Source organism: Nipponia nippon, unplaced genomic scaffold (genome assembly GCF_047370975.1).
Source record: "Nipponia nippon isolate SJK-2023a ecotype South Korea unplaced genomic scaffold, ASM4737097v1 scaffold_4, whole genome shotgun sequence".
Taxonomy (NCBI): Eukaryota; Metazoa; Chordata; class Aves; order Pelecaniformes; family Threskiornithidae; genus Nipponia; species Nipponia nippon.
In genome coordinates this window covers 125,307,567-125,325,135 of record NW_028262358.1, presented here as the reverse complement: position 1 = coordinate 125,325,135, position 17,569 = coordinate 125,307,567, and the positions used below count along the sequence as shown (strand labels likewise).

The window sequence follows — 17,569 nt, the reverse complement described above, 5'->3', positions numbered from 1 at the left end:
CCACGCCGTCTCCATCAGGACCCCAAGCTCCAAATCCTTCCAGCCAGGCTGCCACCATCCAGGCTCTGTCTCTGACCTGTGAGTCCCACGTCCTCCCCCTTCGGAAGAGTGAGTCTTGCTGCTGAAGTGTCTGTCCTGCAACGAAGGCGCCAGGATCTGAATCCCAAAAGAAGGGACTGTCCCTTCGGCAGCCAGGAGCCACCTCTGAAGATCTCTGGAACAGAAAGCCTCCCTCGATGTGCCCGGAGGTGCTGCCCTGCCTGTGCTCTGCCTGCCTCCCAGCACTCAGTGGAGCCGGCAGCGGGGAGGACGTGAGGATTTCTGGTCTGGCCCCGTGCCTGGCAGCCACGGTCTGCTCCAGGCTTCTACGCCCTGTAACGTGCCCAGGGAACAAACCCTCCCCGAGGTGAGGCTGTGCTCATCCTGCTTCACAAACCAGTGCTGGGTTCTCTTGCTGGCCTTCAGACTGGTTTTGCTGGCCTTCAGACCAGTTAACCTTCCCAGCCAGGGTGCCCTGCCCGTGGCCAGCCTGAGGGGGGGTTGGCCTGGGCTCCCTGTGTCAGGCTTGGCAAGACAAATGCCAAGGCAGGTGGCCAGGGCTCGTGTCCCCATCCCGTGCTGGCCCAAGTTCCTCTTCAGCTGCAGCAGGAGGGGAATAACCCGGAGCACGCCCGAAACCTCCGGGGACCTGTGGCTTTGGCGCTCTCGTTTTGGTATTAATTACTGCACAGAAGCAATTACTTCCCCGGGCAGGGATGGGAGAGCTGAGAGCTGCTGGGGTGAGGACGTGGGGGAGCGCGGTGGTCTGGGGCTGATTCAGGGCACCTCCCTCAGCTCTGAACCACAGCCGCTTTTCCAGATCCAGGGATGCAAGGGGGGAGCAGGCAGCGGCTGAAACACGGAGAAGAGAAGGGGGGAAATCTTGGAAAAAGAGGTTTCGGTGGGGTATCGTTCAGTTTGGGGGTGACTTGGGCAGCGTAGGTGAAGGGGGGTGCGCAGGGGGGAAGCTGTGTGTTTCTCTGCTCCCCTCTGGGGCTGTTGTAGGGTGGCTGTGACCCCAGAGAGGTGAGTGGAGCCCCGGGTGAAGGGGTTGGGGTCCCTGGGGTTGGGGTCCCTGGCACCCAGCGAGGCCGTGGGCTGTTGGAGATGCGTGGGGTGCAGCCCCGGGCGCGGTGGGGTCTGCAAGCTGCCGGGGACGGGAGGATGAGGAGGGTGGACTGGGGAGCAGGCAAGCAGCGCTGGGGCCGAGGGAGGGCCACGAGTGGGTGCAAACCCACCCGGGAACCGGCCGCTGCCCTCCCCGTTCCCCACCCGCGGCGGCGGCAGGGCCGGCACCGAGAGGGTTACGGAAGGCGGGGACGCACCGGGAGGCACCGGTACCGGCACAGCCGGCGGTGGCTGCCCGCCCCCGGCCCCGGGGAAGCCCTTACCCGTTCCCCCCCTTCATCCCCCCTCCTCCGAACCGCTACCATGGTCCAGCGGCCGGAGCAGCCGCCGCCGCCTCCGCCGCTTCGCCCCCGGCCCCGGGGAGGCGGAGGGGGCGGCGGGGCCGGACGGCCCCGGGCGTAGGGAGCGGGGGAGGCGGGCGGCGGGGGCCGCCGGAGGATGCTGGAGGCAACCGGGCCAAGCGAAGCGCATCCCCGGGCTGCAGAGCCCCTGGGCTCCCTCCCGGCTCCCCCCCCCGGCCCTTCTCCATCCGTCCATCCATCCATCCGTCCATCCATCCGTCCATCCCTCCATCCCTCCCCGTGGAACAAGGCGTCTCGGAAAGGGGGCAAAGACCGGAGGAGCGGTGGGGATCGCCCCCCAAACCGGTTGCCCTCGAAGGAGGGGCAGGGAGGCATCGCGACATCTTTCTGCTCCGCGTCGCTTCGGTTGCAACCTGGCAGTGCGCAAGGGCTGGGGAGAGAGCTGGCAGGGAGCTGGGGAGGCAGGCTGGCTCGGCTCCCGGCCTCCCCGCGCCACGCCGGCGGTTATTTATAATTATCCCCCTTTCCATCCTTCGGCCGCTCCTCAGCACGCAGCGGGATTCGGGGTTACGGCTGCAGGAGAAGGGGAAAAGGCCTCGTGGCTCGGCGGCCGGCGAGACGGGGATGGTGCGGGCGATGCCCCGGTGAGCATCGGGGCGCGGGGGACAGCGACGTTTCTGTGGGGCCGGAGCAGGGGAAAGCGCCGCGATGCCCAGGAACAGGGCTTTTTCGGAGCCCGAGTGCTCAGCCGAGTACTCCGCCGACTACTCGGTGAGCCTGCCCTCGGACCCCGAGCACGGCGTGGGTCGGACCCACGAGGTGACGGTGCGCAGCTCGGGACCCTGCCTCTGCCTCCCCCGCTTCATGCGCCTCACCTTCGCTCCCGAATCCCTGGAGAACCTCTACCAGACCTATTTCCGTCGCCAACGCCACGAGACCCTCCTGGTGCTGGTGGTCTTCGCTGCCCTCTTTGATTGCTACGTCCTCGTCATGTGCGCCGTGGTCTACGCCGCTGACAAGCTGGCCCCAGTGTTGGCGGCGGCGGCCGGGCTGGTCGCCCATGTGCTGCTCTTCATCCTCTGCAAGTACAAGCTGCTCCCCGAGCGGGCGACCCGCAGGTTCCTGCCCTACGTCCTCTGGGTCCTCATCTTGGCCCAGATCTTCTGCTACCTGGGTCTCAACTTCTCCCGCTCGCCCGAGGCCAGCGATACGGTGGGTTGGCAGGCTTTCTTCGTCTTCTCCTTCTTCATCACGCTGCCGTTGCGGTTGGCGCCCATCGTGCTCATCACCGCCATCTCCTGCGGCGTTCACACGCTGGTGCTCGGTGTCACCGTCGCCCAGCAGCGGCAGGACGCCCTGGACGAGGGCACACTGCTGAGACAGGTACGGGACCGGCGGTGGGACGTGGGATCCCCTGGGGTGGTGGGGGGTGATGAGTAAATCATCCCTGTTTGGTGTTTCCATGAGCTACCGCGGGGTCCGTCCCCGTCCCTACGCCCTGACCCTAACACCAGGGTTGATTCGGACCCTGCGAGCTGGTCGTGGGGTTTGCTGGGATCAGGGGGCTCCCCAAAAAACGTATCCGGGGATCAACCTGCATGGGGAGTGGGGTGCTGGGGAGTGCAGGAGCACCCACCCATGCTGGGACACATGGCCACGGATCCGTCCCCAGGAGCCACCCGGGCTGCGTGGACACACGGGCCGTGGTTGGGCTGCTGGGGAAACTGAGGCACAGTGGACTGCAGGCTCCCCCGTCCACCCTGCCCAGCGACCTTGCTTGTGCTGATTTCCCTTTGAATTGCAAAAATGGCCAAAAATGGCCATTTTTAGCAGAAACGTGGCAGGAGCCCAGCTTCCAGGCTCGCAAACAGCCACCGGAGCTTTCCCAGGAGGAAGGAGCCGGGCGGCCGCTCGGCCCCAGCTCGGTCCCTGCCCGATGCCCATCACCCAGCCCCTGGGGCAGAGCCCGGGGACGCTTTGGGGTGATTTTCTGCACCAGCAAAGCTGGAGAACCAACGTCCCCGAGCCAAAACGTGGCCGCGGGGCCGGGCCACCCACTCCCGCACGCAGCACAGGAGGGGCCATGGGGGTCAGGCGGGGGGAGAGCGATCCCTGGCCCATCTGGTTCTTAAGATTTCCTGGGAAATACCCACCTGGAGCAGCTAGAGACTGGTTTTATTCCCTAAATCCATGGTGTTCACGGCTTGGCCGAGTCCCTTTCCTCCCACCGATGTCCCCACTGGTTAACCACGCACCCGGCGATCCGGGGAGCCTTTCCATGGCCGAGGTGGGGGGGGAAAAAGAAAAAGCCAGATCTGAAAACTTGTGTGCTGGTGGCTGCTGACGGCAGTGGGGAAAATCCCGCTGGAAGCATCCGCTCTGCCCCATAACAGTGTGTGCTCCGTGGGAGGATGCTACGGGAATTTGGGATGCTCTGGAGCAGGTCCTGGGAGACCTCCAGCTGCTCCCAGCCTAAATAGGAAGAGAGAGGGGGGTTATTTATTTGCTTTTCGGGAGGTTTGGGGAGTGTTGAGCCCATGGTCACACTGGGAGTTTGGAAAATGGAGCCTGTTCTCCCCAAATCCCAAAGATACTGATTGTTCCCTGCCCCTGGGGTGTATGGTTTGGGGCTGGTCCCTGGCATGGGGCATCTCCCAGGGGCAGCACACAGGGTTTTGCAAAGAAAAGCACTTTTTGGGCACGGTTTCTGTGGCGTGCCAGGCTGGGTGCTGGGGCAGCCATGGGTGCCCTCCCAGTGACGCCCGGCCGGAGGCATCACGCCGGCAGGAGAAATCCCGGTGCAGCAGCGGCTTTCCCAGATTTCTCTCCCTATTTGGGATGCAAACACTGCGCGTGGCCGATCCAAAGACAAGGCAACCTCTCGCTCCCACCAACCCCGGGATGCGGGGAGGCGAGGGGCCATGCGGGCATCCCCCATGGCCGGCACCAGGCATGCGCCGCTGCCGCCGCGTTAATCATTGCCGTGGCACGGAGAGTCCGGGACCTGTAAAACCTTGGCAACGCAGCATGCCTCAGCCTCTGCCTGCCGCAAAAGGAGGAACATTATGTCCAGAAATAAACATCGTATGCTTTATTATTATAGCCGGTGGTGCGGCTCCTGGAGGGCACTGCTATTAATAGGATGAACCGGAGGTTGTCGCTTAAGCGGGGCCGGCGCAGCCCGGCGGGGTTCACGAGAGATGCCGGCGGCTTCTGCCCCGCTGCCGGCCCTCGAGGAGGAGCCCAAAGGCTGAATCATGGCAGGGGGTCGGGGTTTGGCAGCATTTGGGGCCATATCTGCCGCAGTTGTGCGCAAATCAGCTGCGAAGCATCCTTGGGCTCGGCCGATGACCCATTCCCGGTTCGGATGGCGCCGGTGCATCCCACCGGGACCTTTCTTGCAGGACACGGATGGGGCTGGATGGGGAAGGAGGGCTAAGGCTCATTCCACCAGCCACGCATGCTCCTGCGCATGTCTTGCTCTCACTGCTCCCAAATTACTGAGTGCAAATAATAACTGGTGACGGTGCCGGAGCAGGGGCTCCGCTGTATCGGGGCTTTCCCCGCGGCGTTTGGGGTGCCAGGAGGTGTTTTGCGGCTCGGGCTGTGCTGGGAGAGGTTTCTGGGGACTGAGCATCCATTGCACAGCTGCAGGATGGAGCCAGAAGATGCCTGGCGTGGGACGCAGCTGTGCTATGCGGTGCCAGGATTTTCGGTGGTCCCGCTGTGCCAAGCTGCCCCGTGCCCATCCAGCCGCAGTAGAGTGGTCCGTTGTCATGACAACTTGAGAATCTGGTTAAAAATAGCAAGTAGCTGCTTGTTTTGGGGGTTTCTTCTCCGTGCCCACTTCCAGACGGATCCTCGCTCGCCGTCTGCTGCGCCACGGGTGCAGGGGCTTCCCGGGGATCCCCCAGCTGCGGCGGCCGGGCCTGGGGCAGGATCCGGCCCTGGGGCATCAACGGGGGGTCCCAGGTGCTCTCCCCTGCTCCTCATGCTCTTTCTCCCCCAAAAAAAGTTTTTCCGTGTTGCAAATCATTTTGTCCACCCCAGGATGGTGCCAACGGGATTGGGAGAAGGATGCTGAGCATGGTGGCACATCCCCGATGGAGACAAGGCCGGGGACGGCTCCGTGCTCTTTGCGCTGCCTCCTCCACGCCGGCTGTGACAGCCCATGGCCCGCAGGGTGGGAGGACGTCTCCATGTCCCCATCGCCCCTTTGGCATAGCTGGAGCCTGTTATCACCTCCTCCCTGTTGCTCTTCCCCTTTCTAGACTAAACAAACTGAATTCTTTCAACTTCCCTTCATCAGGTGTATTTTTTCCACAAAGGGCTCTTTGCTTCCATCGGCAAACCTGCTCCCTCCCCTCCCAGGCTGTGGGGACGGGGTCCAGCCCGTGCGATGGGATGGGTCCTGCCCATGGGGACAGGATCCAGCCCGGAGGATGAGGTCCAGCCCATGGAGCTGGGATCCAGCCCGTGGGATGGGACAAGATCCTGCCCATGGGGACAGGATCCAGCCCTGGGGACAAGGCAGCGAGCTTCCATCCCATGCTCCCTTGAAATCCCAAAGAAAACAGGGTGGGTTGTCACAGCCAGCAACACCCAGGGGCATCCATCTCCGGTGCCGCAGGCTGACACCCGTATTTTTGGCCATTGAGAGGGATGTAGAGGGGCAGGAGCACAAGTAAGTACATGATTTTAGGGTTTGGCTGTGTTTTTATTAACGTTTTCTGCAGAAAGAGGTGCAATTCCCGTGGCGGGGTAGGGGAGCGGATGGCATGTGAGCCGCCCGCCTTCAGCAGTGCCTTCCCCGGGGCTGCACCCAGCCCCTGCCGACCTGCTGCCTTTTTCCAAAACATCTCGGCAAGTTTTAATGAAGCGGCGTCAGCCCACGGGGACCACGAGGTCTCCCAGGATGCTCAAGGCGTGGTCCGCGGCCGGACCCCTCCTGCGGAGCCACGGTGACAGTCCCCCCGGTCCCCAGTGAGTCCCCCCCGCAGTTAACGGTGGCCGTGGCTTGGTGACTTATCCCTAGGCTGGATTTTATGCCCTCCTCCAGCATCTGAATATTTTTTTCCACTCTCATCTGTCAGGCTCTGCTGCCCAAACAGGGACTTGCGGTGAGACCGATGCCATCCCTGGGGCGCGCAGGGGCTTCCCCGTGGCTCTGCTCACCCCCGTCTCCTTTTCTCTGTCCCCAAAGATCCTGTCCAACGTTGCCATCTACCTTTGCGCCATCACGGTGGGCATCATGTCGTACTACATGGCCGACCGCAAGCACCGCAAAGCCTTCCTCGAAGCGCGCCAGTCCCTCGAGGTCAAGCTCAACCTGGAGGAGCAGAGCCAGCAGCAGGTAGTAGCAAAGGCCGGGCAAGGGGACAGCGTGGGGACAAGGGATGACGATGGGACACCGCTGTGGCTTTGGGACACGGATAAGGCACCCACAGTCTGCACCCTGCCCGGTGCGGAGGGACGGTGGCGGGTGGCGATGGGGACAGGAGGACTGAAAGTGGGAAATGCATTTGCAACCTTGCACCCTGTGCTCAATTTGGGGACTCTCTGCGTGGCCGTCCTCTTCCAGAGCCTCCCAGCTCCTGCCATGGCCACCACCAAGCTGTCCCCATCCCTGAGCACAGCCATGCAGCAGGTCCTCAGGTGCAGCCACGTGGCAGGTCCCTGGGCAGAGCCACGTGGCAGGTCCCCATCGCCGTGCACGGTCATGTTGCAGGTCCCCAGGCGCAGCCACGTGGCAGGTCCCCATCCTCAGGCGTGGCCACGCAGCCATTCCCCGTCCCCATGCACGGCCACGTGGCGGGTCCCCAGCCCTGTGCATGCCTGCGTGGCAGGTCCCCAGACACAGCCATGCAGCGTGTCCCTGGGCACAGCCGCACAGCAGGTCCCCGTCCCCAGGCATGACCATGTGGCAGGTCCCTGTCCCCACACACGACCATGTGGCTGGTGCCCATCCCTGTGCGCAGCCACGTGGCAGATTCTCAGCTGTGGCCATGCAGCAGGTCCCTGTCCCCAGGCAGGGCCATGCAGCAGGTCCTCATCCCCAGGCATGGCCACGCAGCAGGTCCCTGTCCCCAGGCAGGGCCATGCAGCAGGTCCCCATCCCCAGACACGGCCATACGGCAGGTCCCTGTCATTGGGCACAGCCATGCAGCATGTCCCTGTCCCCTGGCACATCCACATGGCAGGTCCCCATCCCCAGACACAGCCACGCAGCAGGTCCCCATCAGGCCCCCGGCCATCTCGTGGGCTGCTCCTGCAGCGGACCGTGACGGGGAAGGGAGAGCTGGCAGCCAGCAAGCACAACCGGCCGCTCTCCTCTCATCCCATCAGCCATGCCCGCCACGGCAGAGCCCCACGCACGCGGCTGTGCCAGCACCGCAAGAGGAGCGGTCGGAGGGGAACAGGCGTCGTGGTGCCAGCCACGCTGTTTCAGAGCCCTGTTGTCTCCAGCTGCTGGCCGGTGATGAGCTGGGCTAATTTTAGTGCCTTATCTGGGGCCTCTCTCCCCATCTCCCATCTCTTATCTGCTTGATCCGCTGCCAGCAATTTGCTCCCAATGGCAACAAGAAACACGTGGTGGGGCCGAGCCAGTGCCACCGGCGTCCTCTTTGCTGCAAAACCTGGGTGGATGCTCTGATGTCTAATAAGGAGTTAGGGCCAGGGAGGGGTTTGGGTGATGGGGGCAAATCCTGGGGCTGGGAGATGCTCCGAGTGAGAGCGCCTTTGAGGCCCCAGCTCGTGGCTTCGGAGAGGTATGGGAAGGGACATGGGGATTATTATCACGAGCTCTGTTTCCTTAGGGAATTGAGCTAAAAATAGCCTGTGATCTTGCAGGAAAGGCTGCTAGTGTGAGGCCGAGCGGCTCAGGGCAGGGGGGCCGCTGGGCAGGGAGCGATGCTGGCGGCCGGATCCGTCCCTCCTCCCTCCAGGCCATCTGCGGTGGCTGAGCCGGCGGCCCCGTGGGCAGAGCTAAGGGTAACGGGAGCCGAGAGGAGCCGGGGAGCTCCCACAGGCCTCCCCATCAGCAGCCCCTGGGGACGGGGACATGGTGCCATTCCTCCAGCAACGGCCCCGCCGCGGCTGCGCACAGAACCCCCCCCGTCCCAGGGGAAAACTCACTTCATTAACCGAGTTACTTATGTTGAATGCAAATCCCCACGGAGAGCTGGGCAGATCTATCCCTTCTCCGGCCCCCAGGCTGCAGGGCCAGCGGGGACAGCAGTGGGTGCGATGTCCCCAGGTGGGCTTGATCCTCCTGGGGGACTTCGGTCGAGTGCTACGCATGGATGTGGGGTACCGAAATTGCTCAGTCCTCCCTGGCGTGGTTTAACCCAGGTCCATCCCCCCAGCCCCGACCGGTTCTCGGGGCAGGACGCCCTGGGGCAGCTCGCAGGGACCTTGGGGGACATCGGTGCAGGCCCTGAGGTCGCTCCCAGCACCGTGTCCCAGGTTTATTTGCGCTGAGAAAACCTTGGCCAACCCAATGCGTTTTAATTCTCAGCCTCCCAGTGAGGGGCTGGGCTCCGTATCGCGCCCGCAGAAGGGATTTGGGATGCACAAGCAAATTTTGCAGCTCATCAGCCGGTGTCCAAATAAGTGTGTGGGACTGTCCCTCCTCCCCCGGCTGTGGGGACAGGGAGGTTGGTGGCTGCAGTGCCCCCAGACTGCCACCTCCCCTCTTCCCCTGGCTGGGATTTAGTCCCACGTGCAAAAATCTTGGTAAAGAACTTGTAAAATAGGGAGGAAAATGGTAAAAGCAGCGGCTGGCACCCCTGGCAGAGCACCACCAAGGGGGACCTGCCACCCCTGGGTCCATCCCCTCCACCTGTGGGTGCAGGTTTGGCGTCGGGGTGACGGCTCCCAGCTCCCCGGGGTGCCTGGGACACCCCGCTCCGAGCTTCGTCTCCCTGCCTGGAGGAAAAGCTTCTGTTTCACCCACAGCTTCATCCACCAGCTCCTTCCCCACCTCAGGTCGGGCTCAAGACCTGGCTGGGCCCTGGGATCCTCTGGGGATGGCCAGGTACAGCAGCGAGGGCCCAGGAGCTTGGAAATGTCACTTTGCTCCTCTCTGTCCCCACGGAGAGGGGAGCGCTCAGACCATAGCGCACGCACCGTGCGTTTGCCCCCTGCATTTAGGCAGTGCATTTGCACCGTGCATGTAAACTGTACGTTTGCACCACGTGCTTGTACCATGCATTTCTACCATGCACTTAGACGGTGCATTTGCACCATGCCTTTGCACAGTGCATTTGCACCATTTATTCGCACCATGCATTTGCATCGTGCATTTGCACCATGCATTTGCATTGTGCATTCAAACTGTGCATTTGCACCATGCATTTAGACTGAGCATTTGCACCGTGTATTTGCATCGTGCATTTGCACCATGCATTTGCACCATGCATTTGCGTCGTGCATTCAAACTGTGCATTTGCACCGTGCATTTAGACTGAGCATTTGCACCGCACATTTGCACCGTGGATTTGCACTGTGGATTTGCGCCATGCGTTGCTGCGCTTGGCTTTGTGTGGTGGTGAACCCCCCTTCCCTGCCCCGTCCTCCAGGAGCGGCTGATGCTCTCCATCCTGCCCAAGCACGTGGCCGATGAGATGCTGAAGGACATGAAGAAGGACCCAAGCCAGAAGGAGATGCAGCAGTTCAACACCATGTACATGTACCGCCACGAGAACGTCAGGTAGGACCGTCCCTTCACCGTGTGCGGGGAAAAAAACTCCAATTTTTTTTGCAGAAATGAGGATTTTTGCAGTCCTGGCTAAAAAAGAGGGAGAGATTGGGGTGGTTTGCAGCTGAAATGAAGGGTGACAGGGGACGGCCACCAGCCAGCCCATGGCTTGGGGCCCCTTTTTGCTCCAGCCATGGTTTACAGAGCATCGTGTCCCAAAAAAAGCCTTTTCTCCAGCGCGGGCGCCCCGGTGAAAAAAGCGAGCGGGGACGGGGGGGGGGGCTGCCGGGGCTGAGCCGCTCGCCCTTGCTCCCCGCAGCATCCTCTTCGCAGACATCGTGGGCTTCACCCAGCTCTCCTCGTCCTGCAGCGCCCAGGAGCTGGTGAAGCTCCTCAACGAGCTCTTCGCCCGCTTCGACAAGCTGGCAGCCGTGAGTGCCACCCCCCCGGCATGTAACGAGCGGGGCAGGTCTCAGCCACCGCCCTGGCCCCAGCCGAAAGCCGCATCCCGGGATGGGGATGAGGAGGTTAAAGTATTTTTGCTCCGGGATGCTGGAGACGCCCTGCCCTGCGTTGCAAAAATAGAGCTCGGGGGAGGCAGGGTGGGAATGGAAAATCCGATTATTTGTGTCCCTGCTGGGCGTGGGAGAGCTCTGCGTGGGTCAAGGTCGGCCTGGGAGAGGGCTGGGGGGGCTGAGGGGGCTGGGGGGTCCCAGCCGATGGGTGGGGGGCTGACCCCGTGTCCCCCCGCCCTGTCCCCAGAAATACCACCAGCTGCGTATCAAGATCCTGGGCGACTGCTACTACTGCATCTGCGGGCTGCCCGAGTACCGGGAGGACCACGCCGTCTGCTCCATCATGATGGGGCTGGCCATGGTGGAGGCCATCTCGTAAGGGCTTTCTCCTCGGGGAGGGGGGTGTCGACACCCAGGGAGGGGTGCCAGGGTGGCCAGTGGGCTGGGGTGCAGCCTGGGGGCTTTGGGGGGGGTCCAGCCTCTGCAAAACGCATTAAACTATGGAGAGGTGGATAAATAATGATGGGGGGGATGGGGTGGGGATGGGGTGGGAGGGGGTCACCCCCGTAGCATCCTTGTCTCCCCCCCCCCCCCAGCTACGTACGGGAGAAGACCAAGACGGCGGTGGACATGCGGGTGGGGGTGCACAGCGGGACGGTGCTGGGGGGCGTGCTGGGCCAGAAGCGCTGGCAGTACGACGTGTGGTCCACCGACGTCACCGTGGCCAACAAGATGGAGGCGGGCGGCATCCCCGGGTGAGCATCTCCGGAGGGGAGGCGGGGGGAACGCGGACGGGGTGGCCTGCGCCCAAGGGTGACGCCGGCGCCCGGTGCTGGCAGGCGGGTGCACATCTCGCAGAGCACCATGGATTGCCTGAAGGGTGAGTTCGAGGTGGAGCCGGGTGAAGGTGGCTCACGCTGCGAGTACCTGAAGGAGAAGGGCATCGTCACCTACCTCGTCGTCGTCCCCAAGCAACCCCTGCGCAACGGCATCAACGGGGTGGTGAGTGGCGGCGGCGGCGAGCCGGGGCTGGGGGGGACACCCCACCGCGACCCACCACCTTTCACCGTGCAGAAGCTGTCGCTGACCTCGTCCCATGGTGGCTCCCCGCCGTTGGTCAACACCAAGGAACGCAACGGCAGCCTCAGCCTGGCCTGCGCCAGCCCCGAGGAGCCCGAGGAGCCCGACGTCAGGGTGAGGGGCGCCCTGGAGAGCGGGGAGGAGGATGGAGAGGTACAGCCCATGCAAAGCATCCTCCTTCCAGCAGCTCGCCTGCGTTTGGAGGGCTGATGATAGCCACACTGGGGCCAGCATGGTCTTGCTGATGCGTTGGTTGTGCCGACGCAGGCGGTGAATCCCTCCTTCCCCAACCCGCGGCGGCGGCTGCGGCTGAGGGACCTGGCCGAGCGGGTGATCGACGCCTCGCAGAACGAGCAGGAGCTCAACAAGCTGCTCAACGAAGCCTTGCTGGAACGTGAATCCGTCCAGGCGTGAGTCACTCCGACCGGCGACACGTCCCGGCACGGCTTGGCAGGTCCCCGGTGCCACCGGGCAGTGACGGGTGGTGTCGCCGGCAGGCTGAAGGGGAAGAGCACCTTCCGGCTCTCCATGCGCTTCATCGACCCCGAGATGGAGACGCGCTACTCGGTGGAGAAGGAGAAGCAGAGCGGGGCTGCCTTCAGCTGCTCCTGCGTTGTCCTCTTCTTCACTGCCTTGGTGGAGGTCTTCATCGACCCCTGGTACGGTGGGAAGGTGGTGGGGACGGGTGGCCCCAAGATGCGCTCAGCCCCGCCAGGCTTCAAACCCATCCCTTTTTGGCCTTTTGGCAGGTTGGTGGCCAACTACGTGACCTTCGTGGTGGGGGAGATCCTGCTGCTCATCCTCACCCTCTGCTCGTTGGCTGCCATCTTCCCCCGGGTGAGATGGGACAGGCTCACCGCTCATGGTGATGGGACACCGTGATGTCCCACCCCTGTGTCCTGCCTGGGCGAACCCCTTCCCACCTTCCTCTCCCCACAGGTCTTCCCCAAAAAGCTCGTGGCCTTCTCCACCTGGATCGACAGGACCCGCTGGGCACGCAACACCTGGGCCATGGCCGCCATCGTCATCGTCACCATGGCCGACATCGTGGACATGGTGAGCTACCAGCCCGGGTGCCAGCAGGGCTGAGCCTACTCCAGCCTCCATCCAGGCAGCCCATAATTGTGCACGGCCCCGTGCATGGACGATCGTTAAAGCAATCAGCAAGGCTGCACTGCGGATGGGGGGATTTTTAGGTCGGGTGTCCTCCTGCTGTGCAAAGCACCCTGTCCTGTTGGGTGGCCATGCAGCCCGGGAAGAGGTGCACCCCGTCCCCGTGTCCCCCTCCTCACCCTGCCCTCGTGCCCCCAGCTCAGCTGCCGGCAGGACCACGTCGAGACGGGTAACGGGACGGCGGGGCCACCGTGGCCGGGCGGCTGCGGGGAGCAACCCAAGTACTACAGCTACATCGCCCTGCTGGCTTTGGTGGCCACCATCATGCTGGTGCAGGTCAGCCACATGGTCAAGCTGACCCTCATGGTGCTGATCACCGGAGCCGCCGGCACCGTCAACATCTATGCCTGGGAGCACATCTTCGACCAGTACGACCGCCGCCGTGGCCAGCAAAGCACGTAAGGGGTGGCGAGGGGGGGTGGGGCATGGGTTGGGGGCATGGCCATGCCCACCGCCCACCCACGCCTCGCTGCCTCTGCCGGCAGGTCCTCGCTCGTCCCCTCCAAGTACTCCATGACGGCGATGATCTTCATCGTGATGCTCAGCTTCTACTACTTCTCTCGCCACGTGAGTGACTCGCCCACCCCACCCCGGGAAGCTCCCCTCTACATCCTCACCCTCAGCCCCTGCCCTTATGTTTTTGCAAGCTCCGAGGCAGCAGGATTTGTCCCCAGCTGTGGACAGCATCATCAGCTCTTCTCCAAGGCAGGCCTTTCTCTCCATCAGTGCAGAGAGCACCTCCATCTCACCCCTGTGGGTAGGGCTGGGCAGCAACGTGGTGGCCCGAAGGCCCACGCCTGCCCCACGAGGCTCCCATTTGCACCTTGGAGCAGGTCTCATGTCCCCAGTTAGGGCTTCACCTTGTCCCAGAGCCTCTCTCCAGGGTGTCCCCGAGCCCGGACTGACCCCACAGGGGCCAGGATGCTCTCAGCGCTGGAGGGGACCCACTGGTGGGTGGGAACTGGGGGTGCAGCCATCTCCTCCCACCCACAGGTGGAGAAGCTGGCCAGGACCCTCTTCCTTTGGAAGATCGATGTCCACGACCAGAAGGAGCGGGTCTACGAGATGCGGCGCTGGAACGAGGCCCTCGTCACCAACATGCTGCCCGAGCACGTGGCCCGGCACTTCCTGGGCTCCAAGAAGCGGGATGAGGTGAGGGGCACCTGGAGGGGGGGATTTGACCCCATTATTTTTGGAGGGGGTTCCTCTGGATCCAGAGGCTTTGCCAAAGGCTCTGGCGGAACATCTTCGTCGGATGAAGATGATGTCTTGGCTGTGCGAGGCGAGGGTTGCAGAGCACCCTTATTTTTTCACACGTGCCAAGGGAAGATGGCTTCACAGGAGGGTTTGGGTTTGCTGGAGGTGCTGGTGTCATGCGTGGGCACGTCCCCGGCTCACAGCCACCGTCCCCTCCTGTCCCCAGGAGCTGTACAGCCAGTCCTACGATGAGATCGGCGTCATGTTCGCCTCCCTCCCCAACTTTGCCGACTTCTACACGGAGGAGAGCATCAACAACGGGGGCATTGAGTGCCTGCGGTTCCTCAACGAGATCATCTCCGACTTTGACGCGGTGAGTCGGGATGGAGCCGGCCATGGGGATGGCATGGGGCTTGGCCAGACCTTCCCTTCATGCCCTATCTGGGGGCAGAAGGACCTGCCATGGCCCCAGGGTGCCTGAGGGTCTTGTCTCCACGGCTCAGCTCCTGGACGAACCCCAATTCCGGTGCATCACCAAAATCAAAACCATCGGCAGCACCTACATGGCTGCTTCTGGAGTGACCCCCGATGCCAACGCCAACGGCTACAGCGCCAAGGTGAGGGGTCCCCGTGGTGGTGGGGCAGCGGGCAAGGGGTGGGCAGGCCTGACCCGCGCTGCCCTTGCAGAAGGAGACCCTCTCGGATAAGGAGCGCTGGCAGCACTTGGCTGACCTGGCTGACTTTGCCTTAGCCATGAAGGTGACGTTGATGAACATCAACTACCAATCCTTCAACAACTTCATGCTCCGCATAGGCAAGTCCGTGAGCGTGGGGCAGGGTCTGCCTCGGCGTCCCCCGTCCCTCCTTCCCCGCGAGTGGTGGGACGCTGGGCAGCAGCTGTAGTCCAGCAGGGGCTGGTGGGGGGCACCTCATTGCCCCGACCCATCCCCTGGGACAGATTCTCCTGCAGACCAGGACGTCCTCTCCGTGTCACCAAGCACGGAGGTGACATCTACTCCTCGTCTTGCACAGGCATGAACAAGGGGGCCGTGCTGGCGGGCGTCATCGGCGCCCGCAAGCCTCACTACGACATCTGGGGCAACACGGTGAACGTGGCCAGCAGGATGGAGTCCACCGGCGTGATGGGGAACATCCAGGTGGGGCGACGAGGGGGGCACAAATCGGGAACCCATGAGGGGCTGCAGCCCTCAGAAGACCCCAGGCTTTGGGTGGGAGGTTGGGGCTGGCCGAGGGGCTTCTCCGAGCTGGGAATGGGGCAAGGTGATACAATGGGGCATGGTGGGTAGACCTGTTGCCCGAGTGGCACACGGGGGTCCCTGCTCCCCACGTCAAGGACCCCTCCGGCCTCCTGCCACGCCCGCTTGTCCCTGCAGGTGGTGGAGGAGACCCACCTCATCCTGAAGGAATACGGCTTCCGCTTCGTGCGCCGGGGAGCCATCTACGTCAAGGGCAAAGGGGAGCTGCTCACCTTCTTCCTCAAGGGCCGGGAGAAACAGGGCTCCTTCGTCAACGGCTCCTCCGTCACCCTGCCCCATCAGGTGGTGGACAGCTCGTGAGGGTCCGGCGCCCGCCCGCCAGCACAGCCACCGCCTCCCGGCGCCAAGCGGGGCGGCTCGGGGGGGGAACCCGGCACCTGCCGCCGGGGACACCCATCCCACCGCGGTCCGGATCTGAAACCAAACTCAAGAAACCAACCCCTTCGCACGACCCTTTCCGAGCCCCTGCCGGAGGTTCCTGGTGGGGGAGTTTGTTCCATCGCACCAGTGATGGAGCCTGGTGGGCTCCTCCGGCCGTTCACGCTCGCGTGCAAGCGCACACAAGCTCGCAGCCCCCGGTGGGCACGGGGCCGGGGACACACGCTGCCTTTCCCCAGGCTTCGCCGGGCAGGCGGCCGCACCACCAGCCGTGCCGGGGGACAGCATGACGTTAAAGTAGCATCACGGGCCCCGGCCGCCGCCGTGCGCTCGGCACGAGGAGAGCCAAACTCAGGGCCGGATGGGAAGACACCACGTCTCTCCTGCGTGCCGGGAGCGGTAGCTACAAACCGGGAGCGTCCGGGGTTTGCTGTTAGTTCGTATCAAGTTCATCCTCGTCACAAACCACCGTAGTTAGGAGATCGGGGAGACAGAGAGCGCAGTGCCACCTTTGACTCGGGGAAGAAAGGAACCGATATTGTGTATTTCAGATATATAAATATATATAAGAGTACAGATGGACATTTATATTTTTAACTGTGCCTGTTCCCTCCCTGCGGCGGGGCTTGCGCTTGTCCGGATGCCGCAGTCGGCTGCTGTCACTTCGCTGTCGCTTGACGGAAGAGAGGACCAGGGACTGGCCAAGGGGGGGACGGACCGGTGGGTTGAACCCAATGCTGCCAGGGCCGGGGGGCGAAGGCAGGCACTCGCAGAGTGTAATTACACCGCTAGTTTCTTGAATAGAAGCAGCTGAATTTCAAAGCCTGAATCTGCGCCTGCTTTGTTCTGGGGTTTTGGATACAGCAATCATGGACTCGTTTAGGTTGGGAAAGACCTTTAAGATCATCGAGTCCAACCGTTAACCCAGCACTGCCAAGCCCACCACTAAACCATGTCCCTCAGCACCACATCTCCCCGGCTTTTAAATACCTCCAGGGATGGGGACTCAGCCCCTGCCCCGGGCAGCCTGGGCCAGGGCCTGACAGCCCTTTGCGGGAAGGAGTTTTCCCTAATATCCAACCTAACCCTGCCCTGGCGCAGCTTGAGGCCGTTCCCTCTCGTCCCATCGCTTGTTCCTGGGGAGAAGAGACCGACCCCCCCCCGGCTCCAGCCTCCTTTCAGGCCGTTGCAGAGAGCGATGAGGGCTCCCCTCAGCCTCCTCTTCTCCAGGCTGAGCCCCCCCAGCTCCCCCAGCCGCTCCTCCCCAGCCTTGGGCTCCAGCCCCTGCCCCAGCCTCGCTGCCCTGCTCTGGCCACGCTCCAGCCCCTCCATGGCCGCCTTGGGGTGAGGGGCCCAGCGCTGAGCACAGCATTCGAGGGGCGGCCTCCCCAGTGCCCAGCACAGGGGGACGATCCCTGCCCTGCTCCTGCTGGCCACACCATTCCTGACACAAGCCAGGATGCCACTGGCCCTCTTGGCCACCTGGGCACACTGCTGGCTCATGTTCAGCGGCTGTCGACCAGCACCCCCAGGCCCTTTCCCGCCGGGCAGCTCCCAGCCGCTCCTCCCCACGCCTGCAGCGGTGCCTGGGGTTGCTGTGCCCCCAGTGCAGGACCCGGCCCTGAGCCTTGCTGACCCTCACCCAGTGCCTGGGCCCATCGACCCAGCCTGGCCAGGGCCCTCTGCAGAGCCTCCCTGCCCTCCAGCAGATCAACGCTCCCGCCCAGCTTGGTGTCCCCTGCAAACTGACTGAGGGTGCCCTCGGTCCCCTCCTCCGGATCA

General features: G+C 63.4%; 1 protein-coding gene across 2 annotated transcripts; it reads left to right on the top strand.

Moving 5' to 3' along the window:
* The first annotated feature begins 1,283 nt into the window (after positions 1–1,283).
* ADCY3 (adenylate cyclase 3) lies at positions 1,284–16,616 on the top strand. Of its 2 annotated transcripts, XM_087775933.1 has the most exons (20): positions 1,286–2,852; positions 6,673–6,822; positions 10,049–10,179; positions 10,487–10,598; positions 10,930–11,057; positions 11,279–11,437; positions 11,522–11,684; positions 11,757–11,915; positions 12,030–12,172; positions 12,260–12,421; positions 12,512–12,599; positions 12,702–12,818; positions 13,074–13,333; positions 13,421–13,502; positions 13,929–14,087; positions 14,359–14,505; positions 14,636–14,749; positions 14,820–14,946; positions 15,165–15,289; positions 15,527–16,616. In XM_087775933.1, the coding sequence occupies exons 1-20, from the start codon at positions 2,178–2,180 to the stop codon at positions 15,707–15,709; spliced, it is 3,384 nt and encodes a 1,127-aa protein (XP_087632059.1). In that variant the 5' UTR covers positions 1,286–2,177; the 3' UTR covers positions 15,710–16,616. The 2 variants fall into 2 exon arrangements, with proteins under 2 accessions (XP_087632058.1, XP_087632059.1); XM_087775932.1 differs by having other exon boundaries at positions 1,284–2,852; positions 11,522–11,915.
* Positions 16,617–17,569: the final 953 nt, after the last annotated feature.